At 43.0% G+C, this 27027-nt stretch overlaps 1 protein-coding gene and 1 pseudogene across 7 annotated transcripts in view; one reads left to right on the top strand and one right to left on the bottom strand.

The window, feature by feature from the left end:
* The window catches only part of RUBCN (rubicon autophagy regulator), a 67183-nt gene that overhangs the window by 4178 nt on the left and 35978 nt on the right, over positions 1–27027 (bottom strand). For 2 of the 7 annotated variants that reach the window (XM_036349870.1, XM_036349864.1), the window contains exons 3-19: positions 25417–25503; positions 22779–22938; positions 21810–21916; positions 20767–20923; positions 19605–20138; positions 18246–18290; positions 16143–16238; positions 15330–15445; positions 13962–14172; positions 13372–13473; positions 10568–10642; positions 4624–4687; positions 3196–3328; positions 2148–2293; positions 1579–1643; positions 860–1098; positions 283–344 (exon numbers count right to left, since the gene is read on the bottom strand). In XM_036349870.1, the coding sequence (XP_036205763.1) occupies positions 283–344; positions 860–1098; positions 1579–1643; positions 2148–2293; positions 3196–3328; positions 4624–4687; positions 10568–10642; positions 13372–13473; positions 13962–14172; positions 15330–15445; positions 16143–16238; positions 18246–18290; positions 19605–20138; positions 20767–20923; positions 21810–21916; positions 22779–22938; positions 25417–25503 (2399 nt within the window). The remainder of the gene's footprint in view (positions 1–282; positions 345–859; positions 1099–1578; positions 1644–2147; positions 2294–3195; positions 3329–4623; positions 4688–10567; positions 10643–13371; positions 13474–13961; positions 14173–15329; positions 15446–16142; positions 16239–18245; positions 18291–19604; positions 20139–20766; positions 20924–21809; positions 21917–22778; positions 22939–25416; positions 25504–27027) is intronic. The other 5 variants (XM_036349865.1, XM_036349866.1, XM_036349867.1 and 2 more) reach the window with 5 other exon arrangements.
* Positions 26547–27001, top strand: LOC118676262 (annotated as a pseudogene).

The following is a 27027-nucleotide window of genomic DNA, read 5'->3' as shown; positions in this document are numbered from 1 at the left end:
CCCACACTACCAGGTGTCTGGATGGCAGAAGTGACTTTTATACCCTTTTGCAGAGTGATTAATGAGAGCTTGCAAAAAGTGGTGGGCCTGCCCTGGAGAGAATCACCACAGATTCCCCCTTCCAGAAAAAAGAATACAGACAGCTACTGCTTCTCATTTACCTCTTCTGGAATTTTCTGCAACATCCCCCTACTCTCCTTCTACACATAACAAGGGCCAACTGCTGGGACATGTTTCTGTCAGAGACATTAACTCAGCCAGAGGCCCCCATGCAAGACTTACTCTTTGGCCAATCGGCAGGTCTTGAACATGTTCTTCATGTGATACAGCTGGATCCGCAACAGCTGAGGGGACAGACGGTGTGGTGGTGGGTGGGGATAAGAAGGGGTATGAAAGGAAGAGAAGCAACCATTAGATCAGTACCTTTAAACCCTGAGAGTCAGGCGTTCTCTATACCGGTAACTTAACAACTCACTTCAAAGTGACCTCCAGTCAGCCCCTCTGACAGGTCAGTCTCCCAAATCACATACAGTGAGGAGCCGCTAAGAAATCCAGAGTTCAAATTTCCCCCCTGAGACCCTATTCTCCATTCATAATGTTTTCAGAGAAGGGAGGAATCCTGCTGTTGCCAGTGAGCGCTACCTATAGCTTCCGAGCTGCCGTGGCAGGTTTCGGATTCTAACTAGACAGACACCTGGGAGATGGCAACAGAAAGTACACAGAGACGGTACGGACGGTGAGAGGTGACAGCGATGACACGGTGACAAAGAGAAGCATGGTGATCGTGGGAAAGTCTGTACAAACACAGGGAGAAGATGCGAAGGGTAATCTCTGATGTGACCTTTTTCATGGGTCTTACCCCAACTTGATTGAGCAGCTTGACCTTCCTGTAGAGGGCGCTGTTGATGTCCTGCACATTGAAGAGAGGATCATTCCAGATCTTAATGAGCAGGTCCTTGGAGAAATTGCTGACATAATACTTGCTGAAGTCCCACTTGCGCAGAACCCGGCTGGGGATGACCATCTGGGCGTTCTCATGGCAGCACTGACAGAAGTACTTGCCCAAGTACTCACAGTACCGCAGCCGCTTGATATAATCTAGAAAAACCAGGAAGTCAAAAGGTCAGATGTGTCTTCCCCATCTATATAAGCTGGTGAGGCAGCGCTGCTGTTCTTTTGAAGAGCAGGAGGAATGAATGGCCAGGGGGCTCTGGCCACCTCTGTTCGAGCTCCCAAAGTTGGCAGCAACCTATGTAGTGGGGCCTGTGGCTTCTGTGTACCATCCTGGAGGCACCTCAGAAAACAAACCCTGCCAGAGTTTGTATCCTCCAAGAATTTGGTCAAAAGTACCAACTTTTCCCTGGTATACACTCCTGGCAATGTGCTCCTAGAAATAATTCCCCCCTGACTGCCAGTGTTCTTGCCTAGTCTTATCCCTTTCCCTCCAGGCCCCTTCCTTCCTTTTCCCAATTCTGTCTGTCACCTCCTCTTATTACCTCTCTGACCAGATCTCCCTGCCCAAATGAGTGGAAGAATAAAGCCCTTGGAGTCAGTATGGGGGCGAGAGAAGATACTCACCAGGGTCTGTCCGGATGCCACATCCTGCACAGCGGTAATTCTGCTTGGCCACAGCAATTTTCCTCCTGTGGAAAGGGGAAGGGAGCAGATTGGCAGATACCAGCAGCATGAGGCCTCCAAGATGTGAAGGATGAGGATACAAACATAGGGCTCTTGTTAAGGCTGGAAAAAGCAGCATTCACCTATTTTTTAGAATTAGACAAATGGAACCTATTGGGAGAACCAATTCAAACTAAGGATTAAAAGAATTTAGGTCTAGGCAACAATTCTCCTCAATAATGAGCCATCCTTTCTGTACAAATGTAAAAGATGAGAAATAGTAAAAACAGAGAACAATAGAAAAGAAAAGCAGTCATCCAAGGATAAAAGACTAATTTCCGGGTTGCTCTGTGAAGGAATGGTAGGATTGAGTAAGACTTACAGACAAGATGGAAATCCTCTCCCACCACTGCCTCTTAGAATTGTGTGGGATGTACAGTTAGATGCAGAGACAGGAGGATGAAGAGACAGCCCTGACAATCCAAAGAGAATGTATCTTTTTTCAGGGGACACAGTCACTGGCTACTCACGTTGGGGCTGGATGAACATTAAAAATTATCTGAGGCCGGGGTGGGGCCCATTCCAGGTTACCACGCACACGGATACGCAGTTTGTAGATGTCAGCATGCTGCCCATCATCTGGTGAGATGGGCAGTGAGTCAGGGATGGGCAGGAGCTGCAGGAGAAAAGCACAGGGTGATCTAACAAACAGTCTGAGGGAACACAGATGCTTGAACCTTCTGGCCATGAAAGAAGTAGTCAATGAAAGACATTTCAGGAAGATCATAGGTAAGAGCTTCCGGAACCTTGTCCTTTGAAACCATGAGACACCAGGCTACTGGAAGTAAGAACCTTGGTTCCAAGAAGCAAAAGGAACAAGAGCAGCATCCCGGTGTGGTAGCACCCATTGCTGATGCTGACCCAGACCCACCCCAGGACTCCTGGGTGCTTCATGCCTTACTCAACGGCAGAACAAAGAAGAATCTGAAAAATTCGCTTTTTCACAGTGTCTCAGAGGTGGTCACACACAGGAGGTCTGCCTCCGGGTCTAGTGAGCAGTCATGTGGAATAAGGACAGTGGAGGAGCCATTATCTGTTTTGTTTTCGTTTTTGTTTTAAAATTTGAGTTTACATTTTTATTTTTTTTAAATATATTTCTTTATTGATTTCAGAGAGGAAGAGGGAGAGGGAAATAGAAACATCAATGATGAGAGAAAATCACTGATTGGCTGCCTCCTGAACGCCCCCTCCTGGGGATCAGGCCTGCAACCCGGGCATGTGCCCTTGGCCAGAATCAAACCTGGAACCCTTCAGTCTGCAAGCCGATGCTCTATCCACTGAGCCAAACTGGCTAGGGCGCCATTATCTGTCTTGACAATTGCTAGGGAAAACCTAGGTAGGCATTCATTCATTCTTTCATTCATTCAACAAATTTGTAAGAATGGCTTCTGTGAGTAAGGAAGGAAACACATGGGCTCATTCTGGATTGGGGACAGTGACAAAAGAGAACAGTATCAGAAAGGCTCACGACCTCCTGGGGCTGGACAGAGGGTGGAGAAAAAGAGCTGAAGAATCTACCTTCTGAGGGGCATCATGCTCTGGAACTAGCCACTCTAGCTCTGAGGCGGCTGGGAGCTGCATCCCCTCAAACTGCTTCAGGAGCCCCATGGCTACTGCCTCAGCGGACGTGGAGTGGAGGAAGCAGTGGGAGCTGGAAAGAAGAGATTCAAGGAAGGCTGAACATAGAGAAAAGGCAGGAAGACGGAGCCTTCCTTTCGGGACTTGCTACCTCACGCAGTGACTTCTGGGCTGAGAGAACACCCACAGTCATCCCAGTCTGCTAAGCTTCTTTTCCTATCATCTTTAGACACATGTGTATAGTGGAAAATATACTGGTCTTATAGTCCTGAGACCTAGGCTCATATCCCACTTATCTGCAATGCATGGCACTGCTAGTTAAGAATTCTGTATCACTTCAGTTTCTCTATACTTCAGTTTCTTTAGAGCAAAATGGGGATCATAATGCCTGTTTACAAAATAAAGTGAGTGAACTGCTTTGTGGTCTATAAAGAGCTATTGTTACTCACAAATGAGCTACTACAATGTGGAACCTGTCCAATTTGATTTCATAGTCAGAAATCATGATCACTCTTTTCAATTTCGAGGCCTAATCTTCTGGGGGCCTCCGATATAATCTGTGAGGAAAGAAGGAGCAGTCCATACAGTGAGCTTTGCCTCCACCAGAGCCCACCCTTTTTGAACCACTGATCTTCTGCTCTCTTGCCCTGGGCTTCCCACCATCATTCAGGCAGGCCCATCACTGAACCTTGCCTCTTTGTGAACTTGGATGGCTTCATCCATGGTCTTTCCCATCCTATGCCAAGAACCGGGTTTGTTTCTCCATATACCTTAAGGTTTATTTATTTTTTTCAATTACAGTTTACAGTCAAAATTATTTTGTAATAGTTTCAGATATTCAGCATGGTGGTTAGATAATCTTATACATTATAAAGTGATCCCCCGATATTTCAATTACCCACCTAGCACCATACAGAGTTACTACAATATTACTGACTACACTCCTTGTGCTGTATTTTATAACCCCTATTTTTGTAACTACCAATTTGTACTTCTTAGACCTAACATATTCACTTCTGAGTATGTATCTGAAGAAACCTAAAACACTAATTCGAAAGGATTTATGCACCCTTATGTTCACTGTTGCGTTATTTACAAGAGCCAAGATATAGAAGCAATCCAAGTGCCCATCAATAGATGAGTGGATAAAAAAGTTGTGGTACATATATATACAATGGAATATTACTCAGCCATAAAAAAGAATGAAATCTAACCATTTGCAACAGCGTGGACATCCTACAGGGTATTTTGCTAAATAAAATAAGTCAGACATAGAAAGGCAAATAGCATATGATTCCACTTATAAGTGAAATCTAAAAAACAAAATAAATGAACAATGATTTTACTTATTTTTTAAAAAGTACTTACAAGGTCTGGGAGGAGGAAATCAAGGGTTTGTTGTTTGAGGCTGTGTTCCTTCTGATGTCAGCATCTAAACAGAAATCAGAGATGAGGGGAGTAAGGGATAATAATGGAAACCTTTCCAAGCTATTGCAGCTAAGCACTCAGGGTGGCATCTAGGTGCTACATTCTATGCAGGATAAGCAGCAAAGTCCAGGTGAAGCTCTGCACATAATTTATAGTTTGGCTCTGTTCAAGTCACAACCAGGCTGATTAGTGAAAGTAAGCATAGCACAGAGAAGGTCAAAGTGGACACAAATCCAGGTGAAATAACAAACTCAGACTTGGTGCAAGACAGTGAACAAGAAAAGGAGGCATCCTAAGGCACACAGGGACACACCATATTCCAAGCAGAAACCCAAAATAAACTACTCCACTCTCTCCCTCATTCTCTAAATCTCAAGCCCTCTTAAATAATAAACTCTCAGAGGCAAGAGCTTTATCTAGCTCTTTTTCATAACAGAATCAATACCTAACATAGAACATGGATCACAGAAGTTACTCATTAAATGTGTATGGAATTGGAACTTTTCTCCTAACATCTGATCACTATTGATATTGCTCCTGAACGTGAGAAGTCTTTCCATATCCTTAAAAAAAAGACTGCCTTCCTGGCTGGTAGTAAAGAATTTGTCAGGAAAGAAAGAATTTCCCTGTGGTTTGGCAACTCCCTGGAGACGCTTGATAAGCAACAAATTTGCACAGAGCTATTATTCAACATGATCTTTAGGCATAATTGCAGAAAACTATGGCAGACTTTTCAACACATATTTCTGATAAAGGATTTTGAAGAGGATTTCTAATAATGATATGCCTGAACCTACAGAGACCTCATCTACCCAAATACTTCAATGGGAGGAATGTGAAATATAGCAGTCATGTCCAAGAAAGGCAAATAGAATCTATTCAGTCATGAAAACAAGACTGTTCAGATAAATCTAATCCCTCATTTCCTTTGATGCCCAATGAAAAGAGCTTCTTTTCCTAATTAAACCTACACAATGATCAATCTACTGCATTCAAGCCTCTCAATAGAGCTCACATGACATCACTCTGCACTTGGCTATGAGTAGCTCAATTGTTCTCCACATTTCCTCTCTCTATATATTTTTTGTATGTACCATGTGAGAAAATGAGATCGTGTCTAATTCTTCTGTTTGGCCCTAAAATACTTAACACAGGCTCTGTATACAAGTATATATTCAAATAATATTCCTAACAAACCAATGTCTTCAAAGCTATATACACAAGAGAACAAAATTAAAACCTGTCAATTTTCATATACTTTCTAAGCATAGCAAAACTCAAGACAGAAACAGCATTTTTTTTTTACTATTAAATAACAAGTTTTATTTTATTTTAACAAATAAGTTCATATATATCATAATTATCTGCCTAAATTTGAACCATCAAAATCCAGATCCCAAAATGTTGCCAGTTGTCTATTCCATTCTAAATAATGCTAATGGAGGAGAAAAAAAATTCAGGGAATAGTAGACCTTCATGGACCATTGGGTTTGTACCATTTATGTGATTAACACTTACACTGTCTTGGATTGTGCTTAAGTCTTGCCTTATCCTTATAACCCTCAGAGTGTTTTGTACATAATGGGTTTTCAGAAACCATTTCCCAAATAAATGATTAATTGGCTAAAAGCAAAAAGCAAACTTTAGCTTGTTTGGCAGTGATAAAAAAGGAAAAATGAGGGAAGATCTTAGACAGATATCCATGAATAAAGAGTTAACTAATGCTGTTACTTTAGGGCCAGGCTATTAAAGAAAAGAGCAGAGAGGACAGGTGACTGATATTTCATGATTGCTATGGAAACCATCGTCTTCATAAAAACTATTCAGCAATTCTCCATACTCAAAGAGAGAAAGTCTTATTTTCTTTGAGAGAAAATTAAACTTTCCTCTTTGAAAATATAGTCAAGTCATACTTTATCACATTTCTTCTTCTTCTTCTTCTCCTCCCCCTCCTCCTCCCCTCCCCCCCCCCCCCCCCCCCCCCCCCCCCCTCCCCCTCCCCCCCCCCCTCCCCTCCTCCTCCTCCTCCTCCTTCTCCTTCTCCTTCTTCTTCTTCTTCTTCTTCTTCTATCACAGGTGCAATGATTTCCTAGCTCATCATGAATCCTTCCAAGAGTGTGGAAGACCATAGAGATCTGGATGTCAAGATCATACCCCAGTAGAGGAGGGGACAGGCAGCACCTAATATCACAAGGGACATGAATCCTGACACTGGTCAAGTATCATGAAGGCCTGTAGGTATTGGGCTTCTGCTGCATCCTGTTGACTCTCTAGTCAGTCCAAGAAGATGAATAAGTAATGTGGTTGGAACACTAGTCTAGTATTTGGGTAAAAGTAGACAAGGGTCTAAGATAATTAGGGGGTAAAGAGAGAGGAGGAAGCTATTCATCTGGATGGATTACATATACCCCAAATGAAAACACTTTAGAAAGAACTCTGAGAAGCTTTTTTTCTAAGTGGAAGTTAATATAATTATGAAACTTTTTATCAATTCAGTTACAAAAACGCATTTCAAATGTTTCTGATGCTTTAATAGGACAAGGCTATTACTACTGACTGAAAAAGTTACAAAAATATATGTAAACAAACAACAAAAATAATGACATGTTATAAGAAGAATTTTTGCATGTCCAGATCCTGATATAGGGATACTCAGGGAAGAACTAGTTAAAACTTTGGTACAGTAGCAAAATCAACACAGGCATAGGAATAGAGTCAACTTCAGAATTTACTGGCCAATTAGATGTTGGTTTCCACACTGCTTTCCTTCTAGCAGATAAGGTTATACCCAATAACATATCTAGAAATCCAACACCAATGAATTTTCTATAACTGCTGATTCAAAAGGAAATACTTCAAAAAAAATCAAAAGGAAACACTTCAATATCAAGAATCATAATTATTCTTGTTATAAAAGGGAGAAAAAATATTTTAAAGAGGGAGGGTAGGGAGAAGCAACTGATTACCTTGAATTGGATATAATTTAAAAACTTGTCACAAAATACAGTTCATGAACTTCCCTCTTTATATATTTTACCTATTTTCAATTTATTGCCGTTCAACTGCAAACTTGTCCTTTTGTCTGTTCTATGATAGTGGAGCTGGACTTGTAAAAAGCAATCTCTTGCTAGCTGGTGCGATGTTAACTTTTGTCAGTAGAGGGCACTGGAGGGACACTGGAGGAGGAAGGGTTTCTCCTGCTGGTTCTTGTGTGCTCCTCTAGGTGGACTCCTGTGCTGCATGTGCCTCTCCCCAGAGTAAGCATGCCTTCCCATCGCCTTGCAGCCGAGTCCTACTAGTGATACATCCTCTCATAAATGGCTTCCCTTGGCACCGCCTGGAAAAGCTTCACAGCAAGAACCACCTCCCATGAACCACCTCCCCCAGCTCCCCTTGAGTTCTGAGGCATGGCACCTCCCTGGGGGACGCCTCCTCTAGCACCCAAGAGAATGATTTCCTGGTGAGGGCCGTTGGCATGGCATCTTATGTGGACAGCATCCCCTGGCACACTCTCAGGGCTGCTCTGCAGCTTCAGAGAACTTCTCTACCATGCAGTGAGCCTGGAGGTCTGAATCTCAACCTTAGAGATGTGGCCTCTTCTACATTTGTTCCTACCCGGGTGCTCTAGCTCAGTCGGAGAGATAGTGACTGCTGCCTCTATCTGCTATTCCTGAATGTTCTACTGTTCTCTTTGCTCCTTATGAGCCAGTTTCCCATTACTTTGATCCTGCATTATAGTTAATAATTCTTTATATTAAACGTTCCCTATTCAAATTACTGTGTAGTTTCTGTCTCTTGATTGGACCTGACTAGATACATATGTGCAGAAGATGGAAATTGTAGGAGAACCTAAAAAGGAAGATAATGAAGAATTGATGTAGCTGTAACTGATGAGGATAAAGGAGGGTTAGGGATAAAAGAATAATAAAACACTAAAACTAAAAACGTTGAAAAGACTATCTGGAATTGGGAGCTTACGAATGATATCATACCAGTTTGGTAGACACCATCAGAAGAAACAGGTAAGGTGACAGAAGCCAGAAACAAAGGATCATATATTGTATGATTATATTAATAAGAAATGTCCAGAAAAAGGCAAATCTACAAGAGACAGAAGGTAGATTAGCAGTGGACTGGGTCTTGAGATGGGGAAGAGAATAACTATAAATGGGTACTTAGTGGGATGGTGAAAATGTTCTAAGACTAGATTGTGCTGATGGTTGCACAACTTGGTAAATTTACTAAAAATTATTATACACCTAAAGTGGTTAAATTTTGGTATGTAATTATGTGTCAGTAAAATTGTTTTTAAAAAAGAAATAGATGTTAATTAATACAAAGCTTTCTATGATTACAAGGTTTATATCCACTTTATTGCTAGGAGGAAGTAACTTTCAAATCTATTTCCTCCATAAACACTTCTGTTCCATACGGTTTATTTGATGAATCAGGATCTAAGAAAAGTGATTACATTAAGCAAAGTATTACATGTGCAGAGTACTTATCATAGACGTTGTCCATAATATGATTCCTAATTTTTTCATGGATGTTATAGATTCTGATGACCTTCCTAGGATAGTATTACAAGAGACTCTTCAATAGCATAAATCATTTACAGTGATCAAAAAGAAACCTCTAGCCCTAGCTGGGTTGGCTCAGTGGATAGAGCGTCGGCCTGCAGACTGAAGGGTCCCGGGTTCAATTCCGGTCAAGGGCACAAGCCCAGGTTGCGGCTTCCCCCCAGCACCCAGGGGAAGGAAGGCCTACTCTTGCACGAATTTTGTGCATTGGGCCTCTAGTAATCAATAAACACACAATCAAAGGACTGTGATTGTAAACGTTAAAAACCAGTTAAGAAGTGACAGAATAATATACCTCAAGCAAGGAAAGACTATGTTAGAATAAATTACAACAATTCAGGAGTAGAGAAAAAGGTATCTAATTATTTTTATTTCTCTAAATCTTGATCTAATTTTAAACAATTATTTCAATTTCTAGTTGCTGACAATATTAAGTTAAAATTAACTTTAATAAAAGTCCCAAGTTTTGTGTTTGTGAGCTGTAAAGCCATTTTGAGTAGAAAACTGCTACTTTCTTTGTTATCCCACCTACAGAAAGGCTGTTTGGATCACAAAGCAATTACGAAAGCCAAACATGTGCAGCATTAAATCCTAACTGTAGGCAGAGTACCGAGGAGAGAGATTTTGGCTCTGTAAATTCAAAACTCTAAAGAGGCACTAAGCTTCATGCGATTCTCTCTGACTTTTGCTATCTGGATATGTGGCAGTAGCTTAGCTATAGTTTTAAACTAAAATTTCTTTACCTGACCATTCCTTTCTACACTACTACCTCCACCAGCCACAACAACTACTTAATCTGTAAGTATCACTGTAGGGAAAGACAAACAAGGACCATCTCAGTGAGGAGGATTGTTGGGGTCATATGAGGAAGAAGAAAATGAATATTTAAAGTGTCCCTTGCCCTAGCCAGTTTTGCTCAGTGGATAGAGTGTCAGCCTGCAGACTGAAAGGTCCCGGTCAAGGATTCTGGTCAAGGGCACATTTCCAGGTTGCAGGCTCGATTCTCACTAGGGAGCTTGCAGGAGGCAGCCGATCAATGATTCTCTCTCATCATTGATGTTTCTCTCTCTCTCTCTCTCTCCCTCTCCCTTCCTCTCTGAAATCAATAAAAATTATAAATAAATAAATAAATAAATAAAATAAAGTGTCTCTAGCTGGCTTAAGCCCAATTTTTCAAAGCTAGTTCTCCAGACCCTTTAGTCTTCATAACCTTGACAGGTGTCACATGACCTATGTATAAAGGCTAGTGCAAACATTCACACACATGCAAGTATGAGCACACCCACGCTGGCAACAAAGGCTACCTGAAAACATCGAGGCCATTGACACTGAGAGTCCATTCTCTGACATGTGAGTCAGGTTAGATCCTTCGCTACCATCTGTGTAATAATGATTATAAAAAGGGGCCCTTTAGTATTCGACATGAAGTAAATCAATGAAAATGACAGTTTTCTGTACCAAATATTCCTGGAATCAGGACTTGACTTTTGCTCTAAAAGATGAAACTGATTTTAGGAAATTAAATTTATAGGTATACTCTACAGGTATACTTTTCACTACAGCTTTGGTTCTCAACCAGGGAAAGATTTTGCCAGATTTTATCATTGGCAATGTCTGGAGACATTTTTTATTGTCATGGTTGTGCTATGAGCATCTTGTGGGTAGAGGCCGGGATGATGCTAAACATCCCATAATGCATAGGACAGTCTATCACAACAAAGAATTATGGGTTTAGAGTTAGAGAAACCCTGCCTTAGGCCTTTTCTTTTAAGGATTTCTTGTTTGGAACTGACTAGAGACTTAGTTGATTAAACGTCTTCTCTGGGACCACTGGTGTATTTCATGCCACCTCCAGGCAAGCTATTTCAAATTTGGCTCCTCCCAGCTTATGCAGCTTCCCTGCCTCTTTGCTTTGCTACAAGGGGCAGACTTATCCACACCCAGTGAAGCAGCATGTTTTAAAATTACCTTAATATCACCCTCATGAAATTCTGTTGATTCCAAGAGAGAAGCAGAACCTTTTTATTTTTATTTTTAATTTGGAGATCAAGTCAATCACAGACTGTGGTAAAATAAAAAATACATATTTGGTTTCTGGACCAGTTCCAAGCACAGAGCTCCTAAAATTCATTATTTCCTAAGTGACAGGAATGTCTTTTGTTATCCATAATGAGCCCCTTTCTATGAGCTTACTATTTAATAGGGGGACTCTTGGGGACATCCAGATAGCTTGGATAGGTCTGGTTACCAGAAGAAATTTTAGCCACAACCCCAATTTCGCAGGAGGAGAGAGGGCCTGGAGGTTAAGTTTAATCATTAATGGCCAAAGATTTAATCACTCATGCCTGCACAATGAAAGCTTGATAAAAACTTACAGTGATGAGGATTGGGGGAGCCTGCTCATTGGTGAACATATGGATAGGACAGTGGCACACACTGACTCCACCGGACAGAGGTTCCTATGGACACTTTGGGACCTTGTCCTACACACCTCTCCATGTAGCTGTTCATTTTTACCCTTTATGATAAACTATAATTGTTAAGTATAGTGCTTTCCTGAGTTCTGAGTCATTCTAGCGAATTACTGAACCTGAGTAGGGAGTCGTGGGAACCCCTGAATTTGTAGTTGGCTAGGGAGACATGTGGTGATCCTGGTGACCCATCTATGGCTGGTATTTAAGCAGGGATAGTCTCATGGGATTATGATCTTAAGCTGTGAGGTTAGGTCTGTGCTCCAGAAGTTAGTGTTAGAACTGAATTGTAGGACACTCAGAGCTGGTGTCAGAGAACTGGAGAATCACTGTTGGAAAACCACATACAAGCAAAAAAAAATGAGTTTTAAGTGACTACTACTGTCATGAATAGAAATCAGATATATTAAGGCGAATACAGAAGAAAAATTTCCCTGAAACCTGGAAAAGTATGAGTAAAAATTCTATTTCTGAATGGGGAAGAAACCCAGCTACCACACCAAGAGGTCTGTGCAGGTGAATGGTTCTCTGGATTAGTGTAAACAGGAAATCAAAGCCTCATTCGATAAAAGATCTATCTATTCATCATCATGTTACAATGGAGAATTACAGGTACAATTCACCGTCTATAAGAAAATTACTTGGTTTCAGCCATGGGGAGAAAGCTATGTCCCTGAACTGCTGTTTTTTGTTTGTTTGTTGCACTGATGGAAACTCAAAGAAATCTATGATTTGCAGAAATGAATGAACCCATTAATCATAGGTTAACCTAATTTAACAACTGCCTTCCCAGATTATAACCCTCCCCTTCTCTATTCAGATATCTGTTATCCTTGGGTGGGGATTAACAAAACAAACAAATAAAAGTTTGTGATTTTGCTAAGCAATTTGTCACTGGGAGGACAGGAAATAAAGCTCTACTTTATAAACGTAATTTTTTTCCTTTTCTGCTTCCCCTCCCCACTCAGTGACTCTGTTCTTTTCTCTTAGGATAATAAAGCTCCTTTTAAACACTTTGAAACAATTTCAGTTGTGTTATCGAATACAAGAGAATAGGATGCTAATTTCATATAGGTATGGGCCAGCCCGAGGCTCTTAGCAGGAGGAATCCAAGGGAGAATCCAAAAGAAAGGTGCAGCCCTAGCCGGCTTGGCTCAGTGGATAAAGCGTCAGCCTGCGGACTGGAAGGGTCCCGGGTTCAATTCCGGCCAGGGGCACGTGCTGGGTTGCGGGCTCAATCCCCAGTACGGGGCAAGCAGGAGGCAGCCAATCAATGATTCTCTCTCATCATTGATGTTTCTATCTCTCTCTCCTCCCTTTCTCTCTGAAATCAATAAAGAAATATATTTAAAATGAAGAAGAAGAAAAAAAAGAAAGGTGCAATGGAGGAAGAAGCACCAGGTGACTTCAACGACCAGTCCACTCCACCCGCAACACTTCCTTTCGGTATTCTTTTCTGCTTAAATTTAAGAGGGGTTTTGTTTTCAGCAAGAGAGGCTGTCCCTTACAATAACCCAGAACATTCCACCATGGACCATGCTGAAGATCACTACTTAGGGAAAACTTCTCAGCCTATAATTCAAAATTAAAAGAAACCGGTAATGAAAGCGCCCTTGAAACAAAGTGCCACTCCTTACCTTGGATTTCAAATTCATCAACCTCATCAGCGGAGCCAGAGTCAGAGAACTGTGTGGAATCACGGGAGCTGAACTGGGAGCTGCTGGAAGTGACCCGAAAGCCTGTTAACATCAAAACAAGGGGAGGAGGAAATGAACAGGACAGAAAAACGTCTTCTACTTCTTTGGGGGTCACAACAAAAGGGACCTGGTATGACGTCAGCGGAGAAGTAAACACAGCCCTGGGACAGATGCTGGGGAGGTGGAAACTGGTTCTGTTTGCTGGCCGATCTTTCATTCATGAAGTTTATAAAGTTTCATGTAAATAGTAGGTACTATTATCTGGGAAGGGAATCTGGGGCCAACGGTCTTAGCTCTCCTCCTATCAGAAATCTATTTTTTGGAAGATATTTTTGAGGTAGGAAATGGATGAAGTCTCGGACTCTGGTCTGGTAGAAAAAAATAAAACCTAGAAAATCTTTTCTGACAGAAGAGGAACCCTTGGCTTGGTGATAACCTCTCAAGTTAAGACAGAAAAGAAAACCCAGGAGGCACCAAGTTCTCCTGAGGCAGGAAGAGGCAAGAAGAGAGGTATTCCGGGCCTCACTAACTTCCATGCTCGGTCTCCTGGTACCCAGGGAGCAGGTTCTTGGTGCGGATCTGCTGGCGGCGAAGGCGGATCTTCTGCTTCAGTTCCTGGATCTCTCTATCGCTGTCTTCCCCCTCCTCTTCCTCCTCTTCCAGACACTGGCTCATCATGTTGCACTTCATTAATTCAATGGCAGCAATCAAGGACTCTGAGATACTGAAGTGGGCATTCTCCTGGGGGAAGGAGAGCACCAAAGAAGTTGTTCAGCAAGGGGTTAGAAGTATTAAACTCCCCACTGATTACACGGTCGGAAGGAAAGCTTCCAAGGCACACGCTACTGTTCTTCCAAACAGCCAGGGGAAATGCGCGATTCTACTATAAGGACAGCTGATGACCAGAAAACCTGTTCTACATTCTCTTTGCTCTCATACCTGTTCATGTCTGGCCTTCCGGTCCTATTTTCCACATAAAAATATGACAGAGCAGAGTCCTACATTTCCTATCAGGGTCTTTCCTAAAGCCATACAGTGGTACACAGAGTATTAAGTTAAATGTGATGTCTCAACATAAAGTGCTATAATTTGTAAGCTTTAAAATTCTACAGGAACATTATTTATTACACTAGAGGCCCAAGGCACGAAATTCGTGCAAGGGGCTCAGCCCTCGCAGCCCCAGCTACCTCGAGGCCCCGTGGCCCCGCCCACTGGTTGGTCCGGAAGGTTGTCCGGAAGGTCGTTCCACCTTTAGGTCTAATTAGCATATTAACTCTTTATTATATAGGCTAGCTGAGCTTTAGAACAAAATATAGAAGTTGGCTCTGGAAAGAGTTTTTCCCTCAGGTTCCAGGTCAAGGAAACAACAAGCAGGTGGCTCAAATTCAATCCTTCTCTGTCCATGGCAGCTTCTAAGACAAAATCAATAATATTTCTGGACTTGATGAGGAGCACAACTCCCTGAAGAGTTCTCCAGAGATAGAATTTGCTGAGCTTATCTTTATTGTGAACTTACCTTTTCTATAGTCTATACTTATGTTACTGCAGTGTGCCCCAAGACCTCTTTCAAACAAATGGTGGCCTAGCCAGTTTGGCTCAGTGGATAGGGCATTGGCCCTCAGACTGAAGGGTCCCCAGTTCAATTCCAGTCAAGGGCACATACCTGGGTTTCAGGCTCAATCCCCCGACCTAGTCGGATGCCTGTGGGAGGCAACTAATCAATATGTCTCTCTCACATTGATGCTTCTCTCTCTCTGTCTTTCCCCCTTCTCTAAAAATCAATGGAAAAATATCCTCAGATGAGGATTAACATAAAAAAAAAAAAAAATAGAACAAATGGCACCGCCGCCCCTCAGATCTCCTGACTCAAGAGCTCTTAGATTCTTTAGATTCCTCACCTTTTCCAGGTCTGCACAGCTGCCAAAGTCTTGCTCGGACAGGTAGCTGATAAGGGACTGTCCTTCTGATGGCCTTCGGAACATGCCTTCACCTGAGCATAGGTACTGTCCACCCTCTGTGGGCAAATGGAATGTGAATATGAAAAGCTCTGCTTTGAAAAGCAAATCTGTTTGACAGTCATGCTTCTTCAAGAAGTCTGATGTTTTTACCATTAATGATAGTCTTGAGTTTTCCCGCGTAACAGGTTGGAAAAAAAGATATCTACCTTCTAAAGGAATTCCTCTGAATTTCAAATCCCACAGCACAAAGCCTCCTGGTTAAAGAATGATGGAATGGAAAGCGCCTGGAGAAAATTCTTTTACCACCTAAATTTAAGATGACATACTCGCTCTCCTACCCCACACAAAAAAGGAAAACAAGAACCTGTGCTGACAATCAGACAAGGAAACAACTGGCTTCTTCTTACGGCTGATTTCCATGTGGAGCTCATCTTCTGGTAATTAAGCCCAGACACTCAAAGGCCTCTTTTCAAGGGCCCTCTCAGCCACTCAGAGAGCCATTCCATCTGGCTGGACAGACATTCCTAGTGATGACACCCGGAGCATAAGAGGGGGTGGGACCGCTAGGTCAGAGAGGAGCCGAGAGACGGGGGGCAGTGTGATTTCTGGCACAGGGGTTGAACTGATGGAAGGGAGAGAGACACTGTCTGTGGGTACCCTTCACAGAGCTGAGACGAGCCACACAGCTCAGACTGTAGCAGGCACAAGGGGAGAGCAAAGACACAATTGCAGCCCTGCCTTCCTAGTACTCACCATACTCCATGTACAGAGAGCTGGGTGTGCTGACTTCACTGCTTTGGCCAGAGTAGGACAAGGGGCCTCTCAACTTCGACTTATCATTGCAGGATTCTAGTGTCAGTGGCCACCAGGAGTAAAAACACACACATATGAGCAACAGTTACATTTCCAAGTCTGGCTTTTCAACATTTAACTGCTCCCATTCCCGATGCCCTCCCAAACAGGAGAGAGGTGGCACACCAACAGGGAACAGTCCAAGAATGCAGGGACACATGGGAAATCGGTATATTCCAAGGGGAAAAGAGAAAAAACGGGACCCAGAATGAAACACAAAGGGGAAAAATAAATCAAATGAAAGTGGATTTATGAATTCAGTCCTCTGTTCTTACCAAATGTTCCCTAAGTATCTATCCTCTTGACAAACCAATTTATAAAACTGTCTTCAATTCGTAAAACAAAGTATAAGCACATTGAAACTTTACTAATACCATGACACGAGGTTTTAAATAATATCAGAAGGGTTAAATTCACTAAGGAAATACGAGACTATGGCTTCCCTTCAACCTGAAATGTAAATGTGTTCTATTTACAAATTTAACCCATTCCTGAATGGGCAGAACAGCAAAACGAAATCCAGCAATGTCCTTAACACAAGCACCAAGACAATGCTAGAGAAAGCAAGGAGGATGCCTGGAACAAAAGGGCTGGAGGCCCAGCCTTACTGGAGAAGGAAGAGGGGGGTTTTAAGAGAAAGCTGGCAAAGTATGAAGTGCATGGATAGAAGTTTTCAAGGGACAGTGAGAGTTGGGAGTGGAGAAACAGCAGCAGGCAGGGCTCGCAGGAAATGAGAAGACTGATATTCTCCGAAGGGAAACAGAATTCCAGTGTCACAGAAGGAAGAGCAGGCGGGAAAGCAGGTGGGCGCCTGAGAAACGAGCTGTATGCTCAGGGAGGATGAATGACTGAGCTGCATCCAACCCATTTCCCTGACAGACGGTGCCAACTGGTCAGCTGCTCCCCTCACAAAATATGCTACTACGTGGTGAGAGATGACGTGTGTTCTCCTGGGCCTCTAAGATTTCCCGGGGTCCTGGCAGTGGGCTCTGCTCCTCACTACTGAACTGAAGCAAAAACCAGCAGTTCCCACGATGCCCTGTTAACAAACCAGGACTTGGGAAGGGCCTCTGAGGTCCCCAGTCAAACTCAGTGAACACATAAACTCCAACACCAGCACCCTATTTCCTTACAATACGTAAAGGCCATCCGGCTGGCTTACTGAGCTTTCTACATACATCCTGATGCTAGCCCGTTCAACTGGAAATGAAATCTGTCACTTGAAATGCCCTCTTACACTTTCTCATCTCCTTAGGAACAATGCTCCTTTAAACAATGGTCTCACAGACTTACTCCTCTTTAACCTGATCTGTTCCAAGCTAACATACCCAGGGGCTTTACCCATTACCAGGAGAACATGGTTTTCAGTCCTCCCTCACCACTCTGTTTTGCTGACACATTCCAGTTTAATATCTCCATGCATTATGGTACAATATTCAGTTTGAACATACTGTGACAACCAAAGAAACAGACCAAGTCACTAGAAAAATCCTCTGCAATGGCTGGAATGAGGGGTGGGGAGAACCCGATAAAGGAAGGAAGACGGGTGACAGAAAAGGGAAACAGGAGCGGCCAAACGCATGCATCCACATCCAAGACCACAGAAAGGGAAGAAGACCCATTCTGGTGTTAATTCAAGGAAATTAAAGAAAGCTGTTTTAAGTACTCAGTTATAAGAAAAAGTCTGCCAGTTTCATCAAGATGCCTTAGACAATATAGCAGCTTCAGTTTCGTCTTTGGACAAACAGGACTGACAAGTCTTGACTCTGCCTTCCAGAGCAGCTGGGAGACTGAATGAAGTATTTGGAAGTGGTGGGCCGAAAACACATTATGCAAAACATTGGTGTAGTTTTACACACAGGTCCAAGCATCACAGCAGGACCAGACTAGCCAGACTTGACTTGACACCAGAATGGAAAAGGAGGTTCTGAACCAAGCACACTGGTGACAGAGGAGCAGCAGGAGGAGGTGGTACACAGAAAGGAGGAGGGCTGGCTCCCAAACCTGCAATGGGATCTTCAACTATAATGGTGATATTCCTGGGGCCTCCTGTACGCAGACAGACAGGTGCAGAGAGTCCAGGTCGAGGAAATGAGAATAGAGAAAGTGAGAAAAAGAGTGTCCTTCTATCTAGCCAGGTGGGGATTTTAATCCCAAGAGGGAACCCATATGCTGAAGGAGGGATGACTTGTACAAGAAGCTGCACATGACCCACACTCCCTCAGATCCCTCTGCCTGGGTTTTCTCTCGCTCCCTTTCCAGTGCAGGTTACCGTGATTTCTGGAATCCAAGTGGATTCAAGAATGAGGACAGGGAAGTATTACATGCTCAAAGACCAGTTGCCTGGCATGTAGTGGACACCAGGCCCACCGCAGGAGATGTGAATGGAGACTCTAACCCAAGCGCTCTTCACATCTAAAACAGCTTGTGCGAAGACAGGCTTTGACTTGGAGTTTATTTTCTAAAGAGTTCCAATAAGCCAAACCATGTTTTTGACAGGAAAATAGGGACAAAAGTTTGCTATTGAGACGTTTCAGATGAGGGCCTTAGCTCTCACCTTCCTAGAAATTACAAAGAGAAATCAATGGCAGCTCTAGTTGCTAAAGGAAATCCTTTTTTTTGTCTTTGATTTTTTTATATTTTATTTCTGGGGTTTTCCCACTCAGAACTGGCTTTAAGCACAATGGAAATCCTCTTACAAATGAAACCCAACCAAAGCCTGCCAGACACCAACAACCCCGGAGAGATGGTGGCAGGAAGATGGCAAAAGCAATGAGACCCACCTTCCCTGTGCCTACAGCCCTCTCTGCTGGTGTTTGTGTGAGGGAGGTCTCAGTGGCCAGGCCTCCTTACCTGACGGCCTTTCAACTGGAATCAGTGATGCACAGTCTGCCCCGCCTACTTGTTTACTAGGTCACATCACCCCAAACCCACTTCATCCCTAGTTTCAATAAGGAAACCCTAGTATCACGTGGCCTCTCTCATGTTGATAATACATGCTGACCAAACTACTCAGGAATCACAGGAAGGGGAGGAATTTAATGGGATTATTTTTAAAACTTATTAGTACTTCCCCTCTGTCTGAAGGATACATTTAAAACTCAAACTGTGATGAGTCACACTGTGTATGCTCTGATGCTAAAGAACTAGTGAAAGAATCCAGGAAAGCATTTCCTATTTAGCAATGTATAAAGGAACAAACATAAATATTCTGAGAGAGATGCCTTGGGTAACCCTATTAGATTACAAACTTCTCTCTTTTGTTAGAAGCATAACTTCTCTTTCTGCCATTTGAAGATCCTTCCGCCCTAAGAAAAATTCAGGAAACCACCTTCCTAACTAGGGACTGGTGATGAGCATTACCTGGGGCTCCTCTGGAGACAATGTTGGTATCCGAGTGGGAGCGAGTATGGCTCTTCTTTGTTCCGCTGGTGACAGTGAGTGCCTGTCCCTCTGAGAAGCTGGACCTGCGAGGGACACTGGACAGCTGGCTCTGCCCACCTCCCTCTTGGTCCACTAGGGAAGAAGCAGCAGAAGCTGGCTTCTGGGAACTGCTGGAGGAGAACAAATTGGAGCTGCTGCTCTCAGCATTGCTGCTGTGACTCTGACAACTGGCGGTCCGGCCTCGGGAGTCCAGGTTGCCGATGGCCAAGTACTCGGGCCCCTCACTGGCATCACTTGGGGAATCATTCTGGCTGCTGACCCAGGATGACTCTAAGGGGCTGGTCAGAGTGCTGGAGCTCATCTCATTTGGAGTTGAAGGGGAATCCCTGGCTAATGCAGAGACTGGAAGAAGAGGGGCTTGGATGGTTTCATCCTTTGCTGGGGAAATGTGCCCTCTGCTTTCTTGAGGTTTCCGGGGAGGGCCGGAGAGAGAAAAGGAAGTAGATCTTCTTTCTAGGATATAAAAAGAAAGGGAAAGGAAAGGTGACCTGGAAGCCTTTGGTATATGTGAAGGGCTTCTCCACAACTAAGGTTCAAACTCCCTGTCATTAATAGTGCTCAGAACACATGGCGTCACCTTAGAAAAGGTAAGTCATTTAAGGTGAGTAAAAAATTACTTAGAAGCAGCTAAGTCAAGAGAATGAGCTCTTGAGACAGTGACTCCATGGCTTATTAAGATGCATTCCTCATCTGAAATGAGCAATAACAACATTTACCTCATAGGACTATTTTGAGGATCAAATGAGATAATACATATAAACTGATTATAACAGAGCCCTGCACGTGGTAGGCATTCAATACACGTTGGCTATTATTATTGAAATGCATTCTTGGCAATGAAGATTAGAAACACAGGGGACTCTAAAACCACCTCTCTTTCCTCTGTTACTTTAACGATTCTACTGAATTACCTTAGGCTAGTTGCTATACACCTTTTTAAGATCTCCACTATTAAGACATGAAGTTTGACAAACTACACCAACTCAAGGCTCTATCTAGACCCAGCTTGTGAGCACCCACAAAGTCTTCTTCTTTCCAGTCTAGGAATACATGTCATAGCTACCCTGTCCTGCTCCCATACCTGGGCCGTGGTTGGGTACGGATTGGTGGAGGCTAGAGAAGGACCCAAAATAGGAATGCTGAGCGGAGCTGGTTGGAGGAGTACATGTGGAACCAGGCAGAGCTGTCAGGCTCTGGCTCTTTGTCACCAGCAGTGGGCTCTCATGCTTTCTGGCAAACTAAAAGAAAAAGAAAAGTGTCAGAGTCAAGAGTCAAGGATAGAGGTTCTCAGAGAGGCACTAAGCACTACGGAAACCCTGGTAGAAGCTGGCCGTTGGTAGCAGGCTTGTACTGCTATGCACATGGAGTCAGAAGTCAGACCAGGGTTCAAATCCAGGTCCTATCACTTATAAGCTATTTGCTCCAAACTCTGGGCAAATGATTTATTTACTCTACCCTCAGTGGCCTCCTTTATAAAGTGAGATTAATGGCAACCTTAGAGAGTTGTGATGATTAAGTGAGATGATGTATGAACTGTGCATAGCACCATGCCTGGCACATACATAGTATGGTAACTAAGAATAAACATTTTAAAACCAGGAAAGGTAGGGGATACCTCCTTAAAAGAAGTAGGGACTATGATTCCATTCTAGCGGAGGCACTGATATTAGTGTTGGGGTAAGTGCACTAGAGAGTTAATAATAAGCAACATCAAGCAACAAAATTTTCTTTATGCTTCAAAGACAAAAATGATCCAGTATAATACTAGACCATATTAGGTCTGATGCTATAAATCCTCCTCCTGATTCAAAATCATCCCTCTTCTCCCAGTGCTTTAACAAGCCTGCCTTTAAGGAGGTGCTTACTCAAACTAAGGATTTTTAAAACAGTTTAAAAAAATAGACACCTCCCTTCTCAGACAGACCTAAACTTAGACTTTTACTTCGATAGGTGCTTAACAGTACCTCCCCTTCTTTTCCAAGTGTTTTTGTTTGTTTGTTTGTTTGTTTTAATGAAAGCCTTTAAGTTTACAACTAAGTAAGGAAACAGCTGGCTACAGAGGGCTGCATCCTGGGGAGGCCTAGGAGGCCAGCATAAACAAAGATAATTCCTTTCCCCCTTTACCATGGACGCATCAATCTGGGCGAGCAGGCGGGGGTTGTTCTGTTCCACTGCTTCTAGGCACTGCAGCATGGCTGTGACGTGGGCATCGCTTAGCAGAAAAGCAGTATCTGGGGAGAGAGAAACAACTAGTGAGGGAGCCAATAGGGAGTCCTTCGCTTCTCTGTATGGCCCCGGGAGAAGCTCAGGAAAGGAGCGAGGGAAAAGGCAAACATGACTTGAGCAGAATCAGGCCACTGTGGAGAGAAGCGGGGCCAGAAACAAATAAAGTACAGGAGAGGCTAAGTCAGTGATGGCGAACCTATGACATGCGTGTCAGAGGTGACACGCGAACTCATTTTTTTGGTTGATTTTTCTTTGTTAAATGGCATTTAAATATATAAAATAAATATCAAAAATATAAGTTTGTTTTACTATGGTTGCAAATATCAAAAAATTTCTATATGTGACACGGCACCAAAGTTAAGTTTGGGTTTTTCAAAATGCTGACACGCCGAGCTCAAAAGGTTCGCCATCACTGGGCTAAGTAATGTCTAGTATAGGAGAGAGGCCAGGACAAGAGGCTTCAAACTCAGAATGACCCAGATTCTAATCCTGGCTCTGGGTGGCTCTGGCCACGTTACCTAACCTTCTTGAACTCTACTTCCCTGATTGGAAAACAGGGATATTAATACCCAACTTTCAGGGCTGTTGTTAAAAAGTAATGTATAAAAAGTATGTAACAGTGACTGGAACATAGAAACTCTCAGTCAGTAGCAGTTGTTCTTATTGGTTTGTGTGTACGGGAGTAGGGGAATACGTTTGTGTATTACATAGGAAGTGAGAGAGAAGACTGGCTACATGTTTCTTATTAGAATCTCTATGGCATCAAGTAAAATATGAGACCTTGGGTAAGAGTCTTTTAAGGAAGGGTAAAGTGGAAAACAATGAGGGAATCTATGCCACAGTCCTGGCCACGTGACCTCTGCCTACCTGTGTAGAACTTCCTGATATACTGTCTATCCCCAAGCAGAGGTCGGAGCTGAGCGGAGAGGCAGTGGCACTGCAGGCTGTGCTGCAGCCACAGCTCTGCAATGACACGCTCATTCACGCCGTCAGTGCTGCTCTGGCCATTCTCGTGCAAGTTGATGAACTAGGAGGCAAAAAAGGCATGAGTCAAACCATGTATACAGGTAAAAACACAGCAAGACTGAGGCCTGAAGACCTGAGAACTAAATTGAGACAGGTTAAAAGGAGGCAATCACAGGCATTTTTCCTCCAGCTAGCATCTACAGGTTACTGAGGAAGGAGAGGGAAGGAAGGGATTAATGGCTCCACTGCTGGATTGGGCCACTGGAGCGGGGCTAAGCAGTTAAAACCTAATAGGCAGTTCCTAGAGAAAAGAAAGCTCCTACATCTGTCTCTATGTGCTAACTCCAAAGAAGCATCTTTTCTGGGGTGCTCAGAAGAAGGGTAAACTTGATCTTTTCCTTCTCGCACAGAGTCCTCTATTTCAGACGGCCTTCAGAAAAGGATGCAACAAAGACCTGGGGGAAAGAATCTAGAAAAATGCCACCAAAGAGAAACCTCTTTTGGCCTCTAGCCACAGCATTCTCTATTTGGAACCTCCTTCTGCTTGGCTGTTTCTGAAAGCAAGGTCTCAGGCCAGGATCAGTGCAAAAACAGGATGGATGGTCATTTCAAGCAGCTTCTAAGAGTAAAGGACTATAGCAATGTATTTTATAAAGAAAATTAGAGGGGGGTTTGGTGGGGAAAGTGAAGACAAAAAAATCTCCATAAAAAAATCATTGGGCTCTGGGCTCTTCTTCATAAAAAAGGATAGTGTAAGACCTATCCTTGTTATTTGATTCCCTTTCCATTTAAAAACAAGTTACTAACCCTAACCGGTTTGGCTTGGTGGATAGAGTGTCGGCCTGCAGACTGAAGGGTCCCAGGTTCGATTCTGACCAAGGGCATGTACCTTGGTTGCAGGCATGTCCCCAGTGGGGAGTGTGCAGGAGGCAGCTGATCGATGTTGCTCTCTCATTGATGTTGCTCTCTCATCAATGTTTCTAACTCTCTATCCCTCTCCCTTCCTCTCTGTAAAAAAATCAATAAAATATATTTTTAAAAAAACACAAAAAAGCAAGTTACTGCCCAGCCAGTGTGGCTCGGTGGTTGAGTGTTGACCTATGAACCAGGAGGTCACGGTTCAATTCCCGGTCAGGGCACATGCCAGGGTTGCAGAATCAGTCCCCAGTGGGGGTGGTGTGGGAGACAGCCAATCAATGATTCTCTCTCATTGATGTTTCTATCTCTCTCTCCCTCTCTGAAATCAATAAAAACACATTAAAAAAAATAAATTAGCCCTGACTGGTTTGGCTCAGTGGATAGAGCGTCAGCCTGCAGACTGCAGGGTCCCAGGTTCGATTCCAGTCAAGGGCATGTACCTTGGTTGCGGGCACATCCCCAGTAGGGGGTGTGCAGGAGGCAGCTGATCGATGTTTCTCTCTCATTGATGTTTCTAATTCTCTATCCCTCTCCCTTCCTCTCTGTAAAAAATCAATAAAATATATTTTAAAAAATAAAAAATAACCGAAACCGGTTTGGCTCAGTGGATGGAGCGTCGGCCTGCGGACTGAAGGGTCCCAGGTTCGATTCCGGTCAAGGGCATGTACCTGGGTTGCGGGCACATCCCCAGTGGGAGATGTGCAGGAGGCAGCTGATCGATGTTTCTCTCTCATCGATGTTTCTAACTCTCTATCTCTCTCCCTTCCTCTCTGTGAAAAATCAATAAAATATATTTTAAAAAATAAATAAATAAATAAATAAAATAAAAAATAAAAATAAATAAAACAAGTTACTTTTCCCAACATCATCTCAACAATGAATCTGGCAGTGGGTGGGATATACATGAAATAAGACTGGCCATGAATCACTAAGTATTGAAGATGGGTGGTGGATATTTTGGAGTTCATTACACTATTCTCTTTAATTTTGTATATATTAAAACTTTTCCATAAGAAAGAGTTAAATCAATAGATACATAAATTTGGCAGAGACTGATCTGGAACTAGCTGTGTAACTCTGGCAAAGTCATCTAACCTCCTCCGGCTTTGTTCCCCTGACTAGAAATCGGGGTTACGATGATGAGCTGAGAGGATAGAAGAGTAGAATGCTATGATGGTAGCCAAAGCTGATAGGAACATGTTTGGCTCCATTTGACACTGGCCTTCAGAAACCTCACATTTCTTTCTAATTGTTGTATTCTCATCTTCTTAAACAGTTATTAAAATTTCAGTCCTACTTTCCCCGACCACTTCAGGGAACCTCTTAACATATACCATATATCCTGGATTTTGAAAAGCTTCACTCTGATCCCATATATGCAGATCTTTTGAAAAAAACAAAACTTTTACACCCCTTCCCCAAATAAGAGAAAGTGGCCAGAACAATGGGTTTGCAAAGTTTATTTTTTAAAGCAAATAATCCTCCCCTTCAAATCAGTCCTGAAGGGATAATTTCCTCTCCTCGGTTATAAGAAACTCGACACACACCATCCTTCTATTCTAGGAGACTCCTCAAGCAGAACATCAAACAATGAAGCCTCGGGGTTACCTTCATCTCTTACCTTCTCCACATGAAGGGCTGAGTGGGGACTCAGCCAGCGGATATCTTTCACAAATTGCCAGTAATCAGTTTGGCGGCAGCACACCTGCTGTGGGAACACACATGGTAAACAAATCACTACCATTTTGGACCAAATCTAGTTCTGGTATTGACATTCAAAGAGAGATAAAAGCACAACCTTCCTGCCCTAACTGGTTTTGCTCAGTGGACAGAGCATCAGCTTGCGGACTGAAGGGTCCCAGGTTCGATTCCGGTCAAGGGTCCCAGGTTCGATTCCGGTCAAGGGCATGTACCTTGGTTGCAGGCACATCCCCAGTAGCGGGTGTGCAGGAGGCAGCTGATAGATGTTTCTCTCTCATCGATGTTTCTAACTCTCTGTCCCTCTCCCTTCCTCTCTGTAAAAAATCAATAAAATATATATATTTTTAAAAAGCACAACCTTCCTTTGTCTCAACAGAAGTTCTCAGCAGCAATAAAAGGAATACATATACATGTTCACCTTTTTAAAGGATAGCTGTTTAAAATTATTGTAATTGTTCTTTTGAACAATTTGTACATATGACATCGAAGGTTATATAATGAAAATAATCTGTTTTCTACCGTTATCTCTCCACCATTCAACAATAAGAAAACAAATCATTTGACTTTAAAAATGGGCCAAAAACCTTAACAGACACCTCACCAAAGAAAATATGCACATGGTAAATAAACACATGAAAAGATACACTACATCACATGTCACCAGGGAAATCAAATTAAAACAATACAATACTACAATATACCTATTAGAATGGTCAAAACCCAGGTCAATGCCAACATCACATGCTGGCAAGGATTTAAAGCTAAAGGAACCCTTATTCACGGCTGGTAGAAATGCAAAATGTTAAAGCCACTCTGGAACACAGTTTGGTAGTTTCTTGCAAAACTAAACGTACTCTTACCATATGGTCCAGTGATCACACTCCTTGTTATTTACCCAAAGGAGCTGAAAACTTATGTCCACATACAAACCTACTCACAGATGTTTATAGCAGATGTATTCATAATTATTATAACCTGGAAGCAATAGAAATGTCCCTCAGTAAGCAATGGATGAATAAACGGTGGTGCTCTTGCATCTCGGCCACCGACATGCCATCCAGACTGAGGAAGACCCGAAAACTTCAGGGCCACATGAGCCACGGCCACAGCGGCATCGGCAAGCACAGGAAGCATGGCGGGAGGGGGGGAGCCGCGGTAATGCTGGTGGCTTGCATCATCACAGGATCAACTTCGACAAATATCACCCAGCTGACTTTGGGAAAATTGGTATGAGGCATTAGCACTTAAAGAGGAACCAGAGCTTCTGCCCAACTGTCAACCTTGATAAACTGTGGACCCTGGTCAGTGAGCAGACCCAGGTAAATGCTACCAAAAGCAAGACTGGAGCTGCTCATATCATTGATGTGGTGGAATCAGGCTACTACAAAGTTCTGGGGAAGGGAAAGCTCCCAAAGCAGCCTGTCAGTATGAAGGCCAAGTTCTTCAGCAGAAGAGCTGAGGAGAAGACGAAGGGTGTTGGTGGGGCTTGTGTCCTGGTAGCTTGAAGCTACAGGGAGGGAAGTTCATTAAA

Source organism: Myotis myotis, unplaced genomic scaffold (assembly GCF_014108235.1).
Source record: "Myotis myotis isolate mMyoMyo1 unplaced genomic scaffold, mMyoMyo1.p scaffold_m19_p_2, whole genome shotgun sequence".
NCBI classification, from domain to species: domain Eukaryota; kingdom Metazoa; phylum Chordata; class Mammalia; order Chiroptera; family Vespertilionidae; genus Myotis; species Myotis myotis.
The sequence above is the reverse complement of the archived record's forward strand: the minus strand, read 5'-3'. Positions and strand labels throughout refer to the sequence as shown.